Raw genomic sequence first — 14077 nt, forward strand, 5'->3', positions numbered from 1 at the left:
ACGAAGTAGCATGAGAATAAAGGTAGTATGACAAGAGACAAAGTGGCCTCTGCACTTGAGTGCTCAGATGAACTTCCGGTCAATAAATGGGGTTCCCATTGTCTGTGGCATAAATCTGATAACTAGATAATCAGGTATTGGTTGACTTGTTCGCGAGAGATAATCGAACTGGATTACACCCGTGTCTGGTAAACAATCTCAGTTTTGCACACACACGGTGTGACAGTCAATGAACATTAGAGATATATTGTGGAACATGAGACGCAAACATGATTTGCCACATTCTTTTGATTTTAATAACAGTTGTTATCAAAGGGATATACACGTTGCAAAGCAGTAGCCTATAGCTTTTCTCGAACTTCTGTTAGCAGGATAAATCAAGCGTTCATAGGCGATATTATAGTTGCCACAAATTGACGACCGTTAGTCTAGCATTCTTAGACTTTAAACCGTATAGAATAACAGAACGAAACTTCTTGCGAAGTGTTCATCAAGTGTGCCTGTACATATCCCGAAAAATTCACAAGACTTTTAAAAAATGTCAGCCATGTTGGTTTTTATGCGTAAGTTCAGATCTATAGATCCACCAACTTATTTGAAACCCTGGCCAGAAACAAGTGGCGCTAGTGTCGAACGTTTAGGAGGGGAGCTCGGCAACTCTGGGGCAAGGGAAGGGATGGCAGAAACACGTGTTTTCCCCCTGTGTTGCCAAATCTAGAAGTGGGCGTGTGCCGTGAAAGGTTTGCAAGTAAACAAATATGCAGGCCGAATATTAAGTTTCGTTTGTAGACGTGGTCATTCAAATAACATAGCATAAGAGAGAGGAGGGAGGGGGACACTAAAGTTAAAAACGCCTGCTGTCTCGCAGAAGGATATCAACAATTTAAACACATAAGATTAATATTCTAAATTATGTAAACTATATATTTTTTTTTTTAAAAAAAAAGCAACTTACTTTTGGGTTTTTGCCTCCGGTTGGCCTGGAGACATATTATAAGGTGTCCATGCCGGAGAGGTCCGAATTCGAACTATGGTGCTCCATATGTACTCGATCGGGTTCAAGTCGCAGTGATATGGTGGAAGTCGAAGGACGTGGTGACCGTGGGTTTTCAAAATTGTATCAGCTCGATATACCGGATCAGGAAGATTATTTTTTTTACTTTCAGCAACAATTCTGGCTTTGTTTGTTCGATATCGAAAGTGATGTTATTTTTTAATAGCTATTTAATCTCTAGTTTCTTACTTTTTGTGTTCGGGGCTTTATTGGTTTGAATTGAGTGGTAGGAGACATTATCCATAACAATGACCTAGGTGGGAGATTCGGAATAAGTTTCTGTTCCAACTACTTCTCGAAGTTCTCGAAATTCATTTCGTTTTGGTAATCGCCAGAAGTTGTTTTCGCCTGAAATATATAAAGTGCGTTTCGAACAAACCCCACGGAACCCCCGGCGTGACTTATGATAAGTCTCTGCCCCGGACTGTCGTTTGTGAAGACACCTGACCACAGGCGCCGACTCCATGGGGCTTGGGAGGGCTCGAGCCCCCCCCCCCAAATAATTTTGCTTGAGAGGATCTAATGTATTATTTTGCTTCACTTGTAAAGTTTGCTCTGAATTGTGCCAAATGAACTTAACTTTCAATACACATTTGAAATGTTCTAGACCATCAACTTTTGGGGGCTATGACCAGAGACAGCAAAACACATGACTTATAACTTTATACTTAGTATGTAATTATGAGTATTGTTAAAATGTTTACTAAAAAGAGTTTCAAAAAACGATGTGCATGAACTAGGGTAGTGGATGGGACATTCGGGGCTTCGGGCCACAAATGGCTCTGACATGACATTCAGAACGAGATCATTGATATGTTAGGGAGATCTGTTTTGCGCTCCGTGGTAGCAGATATTAAAAGTCGGGAATATTTTGCTATTATGGTTGACGAAACTTGTGATATATCCATCCGTGGAAAATTAAAATTAATATTCTGCATTCGAACTGTGAATAAAAATTTTGATATTTTTGAGGAATTCATGGGCTTTTACGAGATTCCGAACACTGAGGCCAAAACTTAATAAAGGAAGAGAGTGAGTCATTCATTAATTTAATTTATTTCAGTAATCAGAGCCCCCCAATTTTTTTGACAAGTCGGCGCCCCTGCACCTGACACATCTTCTCTGCCAACATTTTTTTATTTTGTAGTTAGGATGAATCAAAGTTTCATCAATGTAAACAACAGGCCTCCCTTCGTTGCGGAATCTGTTGATCGCACGAAGATATCTTGCTCTCAAAACCACAATGTTGCTTCGTTCAACCAGAGCTAAGCGAGAGTTTCTACATTTTTTAAATTTAAAACCTATTTGTTTCATAATTTTCCGTAATCCCCCCGATAATTAATTTATTCCTTAGCAATAGCTAAAAGTTTCAATATTGTAGGAACTTCTCTTTTCACTACGTACATTTCATGGATTTTCCTTCGCAGTATACACTTTTCCATGTCGTCAATGACAATCTTATTCTGTCGAGCACGTCTCCGTTTACCAGGAGTTGACAATTTCTGGTCAGGTGTTTGTAAATCTTTTTTCGCTCTTTCAGTTTTTTAAGCAATGACTCCGACCGTCCCGTTAGATATATTGCTCTCTTTAGGGGTTGATCACGAGGATAATTCCACCCGTCTCTTTTCTCTTCTTCACACTTCTCGATGATTCGTAGTAGCAAATTTCATTCACTGCTGTGCACAACTTTCGACATTTTACACTTACTCAAAAACACGTCTACGCACATCAACAACACTCCTCGAATTCTTGAAGAGAGTAAAATTAGCAACACTGTGTCAGCGGAAGTGGGAAGGTCCTTGCCCGACCAGCACCAGAGAAAACACCGGGGGTGAAAGAAGGGGGCGGGGGAGGCCGGTTAGTTCGCATATTTTCCGAGGTTTCAGAAAGCTTGGTGGATCTATACCATAACTCTTCTACTACTCAACCGTTTGTTTACGCAGGCATTGGATTGGATAGAAGGTGCATGAAAGAGATTGTTGCAGATTTAGGTCACGTAATTCCCGCACTCGTTCATTTGTTTAAAATCAAGGAGGTAGAAAGAAAGCCAGCATCGCAGGTTTAGCCCAGCAAGTTGTTGGTTGAAGTTCTTCTAATGTGTGGAAATGTATGTATAAGAATATTTGAAAATGCTATCTGATTTCTAGGGTGAGAAACAAGTGTTTAAAACGTGGGGAAAACAACGAGTCCTCAGTTTTATCTACTGATCGTATTTGGCGCTGCAGTCGAAATGCATTTCGAAAAACTTTCACTTCCAGTCCAAGACTTGAAGACCGCACTGCAAGACGCTACTCGTAGCATGCTTGCTTCAAGTATGGTCTTGCACCTTTCGGACACGGACTATGTGCTGCTAGCAGACGGCGGCGCTATCGTGAAGTCAAATATCTTTGCGTTAACTTCTTGTAACTCGATAACTCTTGTATTACCGAAAGGGAGCGGTTCAATGTAGTTAAAGTCCATTTTTTTCCACTACGAAGTGGATGTAAACAAAAGCACGTGTTCCAGAGAAAGCCAGTGCAGCCCTATTGGTGGATTCTGGCAGTAGTCCCTCCGCAGACCTTTTGCACCCTGATACATAGTCCATTCAATGCCGTCTTGAAACTAGAGTAATACAGCATTGTATGCTGTTCAAAGCATTTACTAGCCTTATTCTTGCTTATGAATTCATAATCATTCTTTAGTAAAGCACCTACGGTGACATTCACTCATTCAAATTAACGAAATTCCCGCTACTTGTCCGTCACTCTGTGTTGTGCAGTGTTGCAAATTCGCAATATTATGTAAAGTCTATAATCTTGAAACACCGGACTAGACAGAATCAGAAAACATGATTTAGACTGACATGGGAATCTCTAGATTACACACGTCTTGATGTATATACCACAAACACGCACACACTACTTTCAACTTCATGCGTTTTATCTAGAATGGTAAAATCAACACACTGCAAAATATTGTAGGGAAACCTTTGAGAAAAGCCAAAGTGCTTGGTGCAAATATAACCAGTGATGCTTAAAATCGTACGGAATGTTACTTTAACATTTATTAAATGATCCACCTACGCTTCCTTTCCTTTACTTCCCACATAAAACATGCTCAAATTTCAGGAACCTGAATTCCCCCAGCTTGTCAAAGAAAAATGCCAGATGCATACACTGGCAACTGCTTGCAAGAAGGAATTTGTAGAGGGCGGGGACACAAGCTTTTGGCGTTACAGATGGGCAAACTGTGCCATTCAGTGTTGCTACCCGACCTTTATAGAAACATCGTTACAATTCGGTAATATTCCAAAGATGTTATCGTATCTAATTGCTATATAGCCAATTTCGCAACTACAAAGTTTTATTAATCTTCCAACACGGGTGTACGTAATAAGATCTTCACATTTCTTGTATCTAATTCGTAAGGGAAAAAATAACATAGTTGGAGACACTACTTCTCGTGGTCAAGAATCTTCCGAAACACTGTTACCCTCAAGCACACGGCTATTTATAGCTTTCCTCCCCTCGACCCTGCAAAACCTGCCCTCCTCTCCCTTGCCGTGTGGTGGTTCTCGAGATTTTGCGTAGTGTTTATAGGTTGTAAATATCATTGAATGTTGATGTGGATTCAACAGCAAGTGTTACAAAACATCTACATTTGAAACTTTGAACAAGTGGCGATACCAAAATTGCGGTGGATCCAGAGTATTGTGTTGAATCGTTAACTTCTGAACAGGTGTCTTAAAAACAAGCATTTATGCGGTCCGCAAGGAAATTCAACCGAACAAAAACGCGGATGGCACATTTTAGCCGATTTTGGACTTGCTGCCGTTAGCAGGAAAGTGGATGTTTTTTTTTCCATGGATATGAGTTTGTCTACGCTGGTTAAATTATTGCATGATTCATTTGGTTTATTTTACTTCGCATTTCTGCCACACTTGGTTAATCGCAAGGATGAGTGATGATATGGCGAAATTGATGAAATAACACTCACAAAGGACATCCATGCCCAGGCCAAGATTCAAACTCGGGACTCCTGGCGTCGTAGCGCACAGTGATAACCACTCCGCTACAACGGACAGCTGTGTGAATTCTTCTTACATGATATATTACCACTGACGAGAACTGACATCGTTGGTAAGTTTTTACCTCTATTTTATTATATTTTCTTCATCTCTCGTATTTACAACAGTGTTCAGTTTAAAACCTAATATTTGCACATTTTTAAAAGTCACTCTAGTCTCGAAACGTTGTGGAAAATACTGACACTGAAGCTAACACGTGCGCTGGGAGGGAGGGGCAAGTGCTGGCGAATAGAAAGTGGGCACCGCGCGCATTAATACAAATTTCGGTAACTTATTGGCCACACCTACTTCGTTTTAAAGCTGGAAACAGAATAGATTGTTTAGTAAAATGAGCATTTTAATATTTCGCACTTAAATATAAATAAAGTTGAGGAAAGTGTAGTCTTAATCATTTCTTCTTTCCCACCGATTCCAGGACATTTGTGCATCCCGAAGAAACTATTCGGGACACGAGGACAAATTATATTATTCCGGGATTATCCCGGAAAATCACGTATAACAGGCCTAGGTATGATCAGGCTATCAAAATCCAATCTATCAACCAGGCCATCCAACATTTTGACACACTGTTCCAATGAATGAGGGATAGCAATTTTACATTTTTCGAATAAGTCGTTGAGTTCAATTCTACTACAAAATGGTCCAAAAATGGAAAACGAAGGTTTACCTTGTAATATTCTTTTGGGCTCTCAGATGGGGGATTATTCTCTCAGATTTGACTGCTGGGTATTACAAAGGTCTCTTCGTTTCTTCATCATAGTCTCTAAGTAGTTGTAGTTTCTCTACTATGGATTAAATTTCATTAAAGTTCTCTGAACTCTCTCTTAGATTTTTAAATATCTCTATTAGAATACTGTCATGTTCACAGTACTGAACAGTCTATCTTTTGAGGTCCCAACATAATCTTGAACTGCATGAAAACAATTTGGTTAGAGCAAATGGAGATGTTTCAAACTCCCCACGGGTTACATAGTGAAGAAACTGAAGAGCTTGCTGAAATATTTCTCTTCTAGTAAATTGTAGTCTGTAAAGTTTCTACAATTAGTGAATACATTTCCACAAGTCACGCTACTTAGTATTGATACTCTTCTGTTCGTGTCAAACAACTTGAGAATGTTACGGCGATTCCCTGGTTTTCTTGCACTGCCTTTATAAAAATCAAATTCTTTTAAGAAGACTCGAGGGGGGAAAAAAATGTAACAGTCCCAATGCAGTTTCTTATCACAGAAATTCCGAAACTATCAGGAAATCGCAGACATTTGTTCTGCAGTCCCATCTGGTGTGTGGAATTATGTAATTTCCTTCCCATCCGTATCCCGTCCAATACGTCTCGAATTTACGAGAAAAAAATAAGTACGAAGACCTTTTTTTTATGAACAAGCGGATAGAACAGGTAATCTGGTAGTTTTACTGAACCGTAAGGGGGGCGGTTGAACCAGTTGACCCCCCTCCCCGCCTTAAATACGCCCATCCATGAGACACACCTTATCACAACGTTTTTATGAAAATTTTATATTTTCTTTTATGCATTGCCATGAGTACGCCTTTAGATGTGATTAAAAAACAAATGTCCATTTTGTTATCCACTGTTCTCGACAAACCATTGAAAGTTCCTATGTTGAACTGGACTACATAGTTCCATGTGCTTGTTTCCGTACGGAGAAATGTTCAAACTGCTAACGGTACTGCAAGTTTACAAGTATCTTTGCTTTGGCATTCTAAGGAACCCAAGAATGTCAACAATTACGTATTTACCTGTGGCATAGAAAGCAGAGTTTAGCATAGTTGCGACTTGCGAGTCTTCCCGGCTACAAATTACATGTCGTTGGGAGAAGCGTGGATCGAAAGTAGCGACATTGCGGCAAAAACTGAAGTTACCTTTGGGTCATCGTTGGATGAAAGCTACTTACTCCACGATGAACTGACTTGATTAGTCAAGAGAGTAAGTTACTAAAATCTAAATGTATGTGTCAGCGGAACAGGTAATTATACAAAATGTCAACCAAACGTTCGCGAGCGAAGAGAAGAGATAGAGAGGGAACAGCTGCGTCGACCTTTTGAAAATTGGCATCGTTCACTTCAAATTAGAAAAAGAAAAAAAGTTCATTATTTTTATAGTTAATAACAGTTTTCAAATTCCAAAAAACAGATTTTATTTTTGCCAGAAAGGTCGCATAACGTAAACTTTATGACTAACATTTCCCCTTAACATTCAAAGATTATTCTTAAACAAAGTGTGCATAAGTTAATAAAATTGAATCACTGTGTATTGCATTACTCATCTGGTGAAGTGAGTGGGAATATTTCCCCAAAGGTAGTTAGTTAACAATATTATATCGGAAATAAAATAAGTTAATATTATTATTAGTTTATAATATTAATATTTGTTATTTGGTTATTACTGTTATTCTATTCTTCCAGTGAATGACCAAGGCAGCTCCACCAAGCTCCTAAATCCGGGCCTGTTGTCAGTTTTGCCAACAGTAGCTGGATGTTTCCCAAATAGCTCTATCAAGTCCATACCATTCCTCTAGTCAGTGAACCTAGGCAGGAACTTGCTGTGGAGGAGAATGCGCAGGGATATGCGCAATAATCTACTGCGCATGCGCGGGATATGCTCAAGAAACTATTGCGCATGCGCGAAGAGGGCGAAACAGCATCGAGTAGGAGGAGTCAGCAGCGCAACATCATATGGTAGACTCGCACCAAAATTGGGCATATGATAAAGCCAGAGATATTCTGTACGAACTTCAGGTGAGTGTATGAGAGCTACAATTGGGATTCAAGGCTTTAGGGATCCCTCGAAATCCTAGCAGAAACTTGATGGGCTACATCACTGCTATACTCTATTCCGGAAATCTTTGGAACAAGGCGACGCATAACAGCAGAGAAGGGGAGGAAGTGAGTAGGCGGAGCGAACCAGTACACGGTGCTGCAAACAGCTGGTGGCTATAGCCGAATTTCTCCCTCCACGCAATCTCGTTTCCTCTGGTCGAGCAGTCTGGAGTCCCTACTTGCGCAGACTTGTTTTCAATCTCTCGCTCCAGAAATTTCCGGGACAGAGTATAACAAAAAGAACATAACAATTTTACCTTCAAATCTTCCTGTCCGTTTTATGCAAAACTGTGCACCATCAACGTGGTCACATGGCTTTGGTTGGATGTCGTCCCCCATAATGTTTGTGCATGCAAAAGCGTCTTCCTGCCCTGTGCTCACGCATTGATAGCATGAGATCCCCAAGGCTGAAATAAACGAAATAAAACCAACAAAATGAACAAAAATATAAAACAAAACAAAATGAACAAAAATATAAAACTAAACAAAACCAACAAAATGAACAAAAATATAAAACAAAACAAAAGCAACAAAATGAACAAGTATAAAACAAACAAAATTAACAGAAATATAAAACAAAATAAGAACTAAATAAAATAAATTAAAAAATCACAAATGGACGAAAAGTCAGTAGTTCAGCTACAAACGATTTTTCTGCTACCTGTAGGCAAAAAAATCTTGCATTCCAGTAAGTAATAACAGATGACATGTTGGGTAATTTCAGTTGCTTCTCGTGCTGCTGGTGAGTTCAGAGACGGATTTACACCCACTCACGATGACATTTTACAGTTACCAACCTAACCGCCTTTCATTATGACCATTAAGGATATGTAATTTGTTTTAGACATGTCGGGGGAAGGCGGCGATCGTAAAGATTTATTACTTTGTTACCATATCCTTTTCATCTAAATCCATCCATTTCCGAGTTCTGCATAACGTGGGCAAATATGCAGAATGGAAGAAAACTATACAGGGTTTAGCATAGATAGTTGTGTTTTAGGAACTCACGCTACATGATTATCAAAAGAGTTCCTATACAGAGGACAAGAAATGTATCTGGCACTGAGAAACAAAGGAAGTGAGCAATACACAAGATATTTAACAAGTAGCCCCCTGAAATGCTTATCAATTTGAATTTTACAAATAATCTACGTAATCTGAGTATATCTCATGGTTTTTTATCTATGAAACTTTGTGATAAAGTCAAAAGTTAATGCAGAACATTCAGTGATATTTCGATGGAATATAGACCCTCTAAATTTTGTGCAAGATGTTGCTAACTATGACCATAATGTAGGAGAGTGTGTTCTGTAGAAAATTCTCCAAAGATACACTGCACCATACCATCGGTATCAAGCTTTGAGACTTTCTTCAGATTCGACAAAATATGAGGTTTATAAAACAAAACCTTCGAACTATCTTGTCATTGAACAATGATTTACACGGAAATAAACAAACGTAAGCGACAGTTTCTGACATTCCTAAAGAGTGGTTAAAATGTTGCATTCTTAAAACCTATTAGATTTTAAGTTAATTATCTTGTTTTTAAAAACAGAGTTAACTTATCATACACCTTGTATATACACATCATTCAAATTTTAATGTCCTCGTTAGAAGTTTGCTACTCAGCTGTTTTACTGACATGATGAAAAGTTTCAATAACTATAATCAAGCTGCAGCTTCTCTATGCGCCTTACATAAGCTTCAGCCCGTAGCATTCTCAAGTAATTTTTGCGCACCAACCTTGCGCACGAGATTAATAGCCATTGACTATTATTGCTTAACGGAATACAGGACTCTTCACAGGTAGCGATGCAATCGGTGCTCTAATTACTGACCTTTTAATTACTAACATTAAAACAAAAGAACAAATAAATCAACGAATAAAAAGTAAAGAAAATTGGAATGAAAGCATATAATAATTTGTACTAAAGAAATAACCAAGCTTTTGTGATGTTCTTGTGTCGCTTCCTGTTTTCTCTTCTGTTTTCCCACAACGAGGGCAAACCACATTAAGCTCCCGACGGCGAAATAATGAGATTATTTCGCCAGTCTAACATCAAGGCCACCACAGAAAACTTTGAAAGGCACGTCTTCCTCCAAAACGCAAAGTTGCAGACGAAACGACAAAAGTTAATATTAAAGGTCTGTGTATTACCCAGCGTTATGTCCAACGACCACAACATGTGTTTCCTGCTGATGAAGGGCCTCCCAGGTGGCGCAGTGGTAGCGTCGCCGCATTGTAATCAAGGGGTCCCGGGTTCGATACCCAGTGGAGGCACAAGTGGTGCGGATCCCACTTTAAACTGTAGGTCCAGTCCCGATTGGCCTTAATGTACATAAAGTGAACTTAAAACACCAACTCAACTCAACTCCTGCTGATGAACAGATTTGATTTTCGAGGATTCCACTACTTACCTATTCTCCGCCCCCTCAAATGAGACACTTAAGAATCAAAGCCTCTTCCATCTATAGCTCTCGCCACGAAAAGAGTCCACTCAAAGTCGGAGCTTCCCCTTGCATCCTCCACACCCCTGGCCCTCCAGGGTTGCCACACTTCTTTTAAGCTGCTCAGTCGACACTTCTCGCGTTGTACGTATGCGGTTAATTTTGTCGGTTGAAATTGTTGCTTATTGGCAACACTGTAGGTGGCGTGACCTTGACTGGACTGTTTTCGTGGAGAGAGCTTCTAGTACACTTCTGGGTTGTAACGATTCAATTGAAAGATAATGGGATTGTTACAAGCCAAAAGTTCCCATGACTGTACAACCTGAAAACTGCTAAAGATCTAACGATGATAATAATTAATAATTAATATTTCATTCCATTGCACTATAGATCCGCCGTCTATATCTCGATATGTAGGTGGGACGTATTTATGCGCCAACTTGACAAACTGGCCGTCAAATGCGATTTAACAACAAAACAAGTATTTATGGTAAACAATGGTACATTCCCACCATTGCGCAACCACAAAATGAATACAGTGTGATTTTATGTAAACTAATAATTTGTTTTCATAATGAAACACATCTTGTAACGTGTCAAAGTCACATTTTAATCTTCATAGAGAACATCAACTGGTGCTCCGAAGCTAGAGGTCTTTGATATACATCCAGGATAAAACACTCATTTAGACTTTTCTCTGCCGATTTTAATCATGTATCGATTAAACAAATGAATTATAAAATAGACTGGTCGAAGGGATGCAAGAGAAATTGCCCATTGTCGATAATCAGTAAATATGACCAATCGAGGGTTGTAAGGGGTGACCTCTTCCGACGACACCCAAATGTCAACGTCCCTTCCCACACGGTACATGCTGGAGTGCATCGTATCGTACCCAAGGTATTGGGTAAGCAGTATAAATTCTTAGCATAGTAGGAAACAGAGATAGGAATGCTGAATAAGTAATCAGACAAAGGTCGGGTGATTGACTTGAAAGGCGTATGTGGCATGAGTGTTGGAATTGTCAGGGGGTGTGATCAGTTGGCGAGAATACGAGAGAGAGTAAGGTCTGCAAATTGTGAGAGAGAAGCAAAGTGGAGAACGATTATTGGACGATGGTGTGTGATTGGATCGATGTCTGACAGGGAGGTCAGACAACTGACATTTGAGAGGACAAGTGTAGGAACAATCTTCATATGTTTCTAAGACAAGTAATATTCTCTTCTAAACCAATCCATATCGGTTCAGTCATGGAGAGTATAAAACCCATATCTAACCTAAGTTAATTTCTATCGCCATTCCTCTAAATGTAACCTCTTGCATTTATCACATTTAGGCCAAGCGAGTGATAACCATCTGAGAGATGAATGAGAAATAACTACATCACCCAATTCAATCTAGAGGTTCTTGGTTCGATCCCAAACGCAGCATGGGAGTTGCGTTACGGCATTTTGCAGGCTAGCCTGGCTATGGCGTCGGGGCTCAGAGTCAGTATAATCATCTATGGGGCTCGTGTTGTTTCGTCCCAATATGTTTGTGTATGCCCCTTCATCCATTTCATCTTATCACAATTCATCCCCAGCGTCGCGATTAGCCAAAAAGTGGAAGAATTTGATTTCCTTCATTTTACTTCGCTTTTTGTGCCACTTTTGGCTAAGTTGCGAAGATGGGGATAAGTGATGGAAATTTATGAATGGACACTCACAAACATCCATGCCCAGGCCAGGATTCGAACCCGGGACCCCTGGCGTCGTAGCGCGATGTGCAAAAGTGGAAGAAAAACGACGTTAAATAAACTAAATCAATCGATCAACGAAACACCGAGTTTAGGCTTTCCTGCATGAAAAGTATTCGACGCGGGAAATTTTCATCATGAGAATTCAGGTTGTACAGTCGCCAAAAATGGCAACCATATAGATTTAGCTAGCCACTAAACTAGAAATTACAGTCGCATCCGCGACCCCTTGTTTCGTACATTGATATGCGCACAAAAGGTGATGAAAATCTTTGAATTTTATGACGTTTGGTTAAACATTTCTCCACATATAATAGCCGGCCCCCGTGGCGGAGTGGTTAGCACATCCCGCTACGATGCCAGGGGTCAAGGGTTCCAATCCCGGCATGGGTACGGATGTTTGTGAGTGTCCATTCATCACGTCCTCATCACTCATCCCCATCTTCGCAAATTATCCAAAAGTGGCAAAAAATAGCGAAGTAAAATAAAGCAAATCAATCAATCAATCAAATCGACATATAGGCTAATACAAACAAAAGAAGTCTGCAGCCGTGTTTCTTGTTTGTTCACACCTCTTACTGGAGGTTATGGCAAGATAGAGAGGCCTTCTCTGAACTAATGCAAGGCATTCTTTAAAACTGACAGAATAACCATCTTGCCACTGCCTGGAATACAAAGGCTTCAAACTGACCGACGCTGAAAGGTTTTTCTCTGCATATCTGTTACTAGATGCTTAATTCGTACAATAATAGCAGGATTTTTAAATATAAAAATCGAGGTACTTCCCAGAGTTCTAGGATAAAACGAAACTTAAGCCTGGATTTATGGTATGCAATACAGAGAAAGTAGAGAGAGAGAGGGGGGAGGGGGGCGCAACACGTGCATTTGCACGGGGCGGCAAGCTCAAGGGGGCTGCAAAATGTATAAAAAATGGAAGCTGCATTATTTGAGGCAGTTTGGTCTTCTTGGGGCGGATAAAATTCAAATTAAATCCATATCCAGTATAAAGCAGAAACGGATAAGAAAAGCAAAGAGTAACTGCGAAAAAAGCGGTGCCGAAAGTTTATATTAGTTGTCCTCTCACGAAAGTAGCTATTATTGTTTTGTCTTTGAAAATGGTAAGCAACGTCTACTGTGCGTATGCGGTGCCAAGTTACAACGCTAACTATTGTTTGATCGCGCGCCAGTCCGCCGCCCCTGCCACCTGTTATCGAGGTTTGAGTTAGACTAACGTGTCGCATTCGGTAGTCGGAAATACAGCTGCATTGTTCTTTGACGTGTTGATCGCGAAGGGTGGTGATGATAGGTATTGCCAAATCGCGCAAGACGCAATAGTAAGTACGAATATCGGCTGTTTTTGTCGTTGCTGGTTGCACCTCATTTACGATCTTGACGGTGTAACGATAGTGCAGTTAGTGCATGTCGTGTGTGAGAATGCACGCGCGTTTGAGTGTGACAATGTATTGAGAGACTTGTGTATTTGTGTTGTCATTAAAACAACTGGTTTGTAAAGTCGTCGTAAGAGATTTGAAATTTATTTGTTGCATTTGTAATTGTGAACTAAGGTGTCTGATAAAAGGGGAAAAAAAACTCTCGGGTGCAAAATATCGTAAACGCACACTAGAAAAAGAGCGGTTTTTATGTTTCCTTTTACGTATTCTGGGGTGGGGGCGGCAAAATTCCTAGGGCCGGGGCTGGAGAGAGAGAATATAGAATATCTAAAGTTTCGATGTATCGCCCGACACTCCAATTAGTGTTCCCCTGCAGAACCTGCCAACTGCAGACTTCGCTAACTTCATTTCGCCCAACTGCAAATCGGGAAGCGCAGATACGGGAGGGGCGGAGGGGGGTAAAATGCCAAATTGTCCAACTCGTTTCAACTCCCTTTCTGCCGGTTAATTAAGCTGATCCAATTACGAACTGAAAGCGGGCAGCAGGA

The 14077-nt window shown here is 40.2% G+C and overlaps 1 protein-coding gene across 1 annotated transcript in view; it reads right to left on the reverse strand.

Annotated features, from left to right (window-relative positions):
- The window catches only part of LOC146003767 (UPAR/Ly6 domain-containing protein bou-like), a 76006-nt gene that overhangs the window by 10263 nt on the left and 51666 nt on the right, over positions 1-14077 (reverse strand). Inside the window, exon 2 of the mRNA XM_083142178.1 lies at positions 8213-8362. Coding sequence (XP_082998304.1) covers positions 8213-8362 — 150 coding nt within the window. The remainder of the gene's footprint in view (positions 1-8212; positions 8363-14077) is intronic.

Source organism: Lepisma saccharinum, chromosome 20, assembly GCF_977018435.1.
Source record: "Lepisma saccharinum chromosome 20, izLepSacc3.1, whole genome shotgun sequence".
Classification (NCBI taxonomy): Eukaryota; Metazoa; Arthropoda; class Insecta; order Zygentoma; family Lepismatidae; genus Lepisma; species Lepisma saccharinum.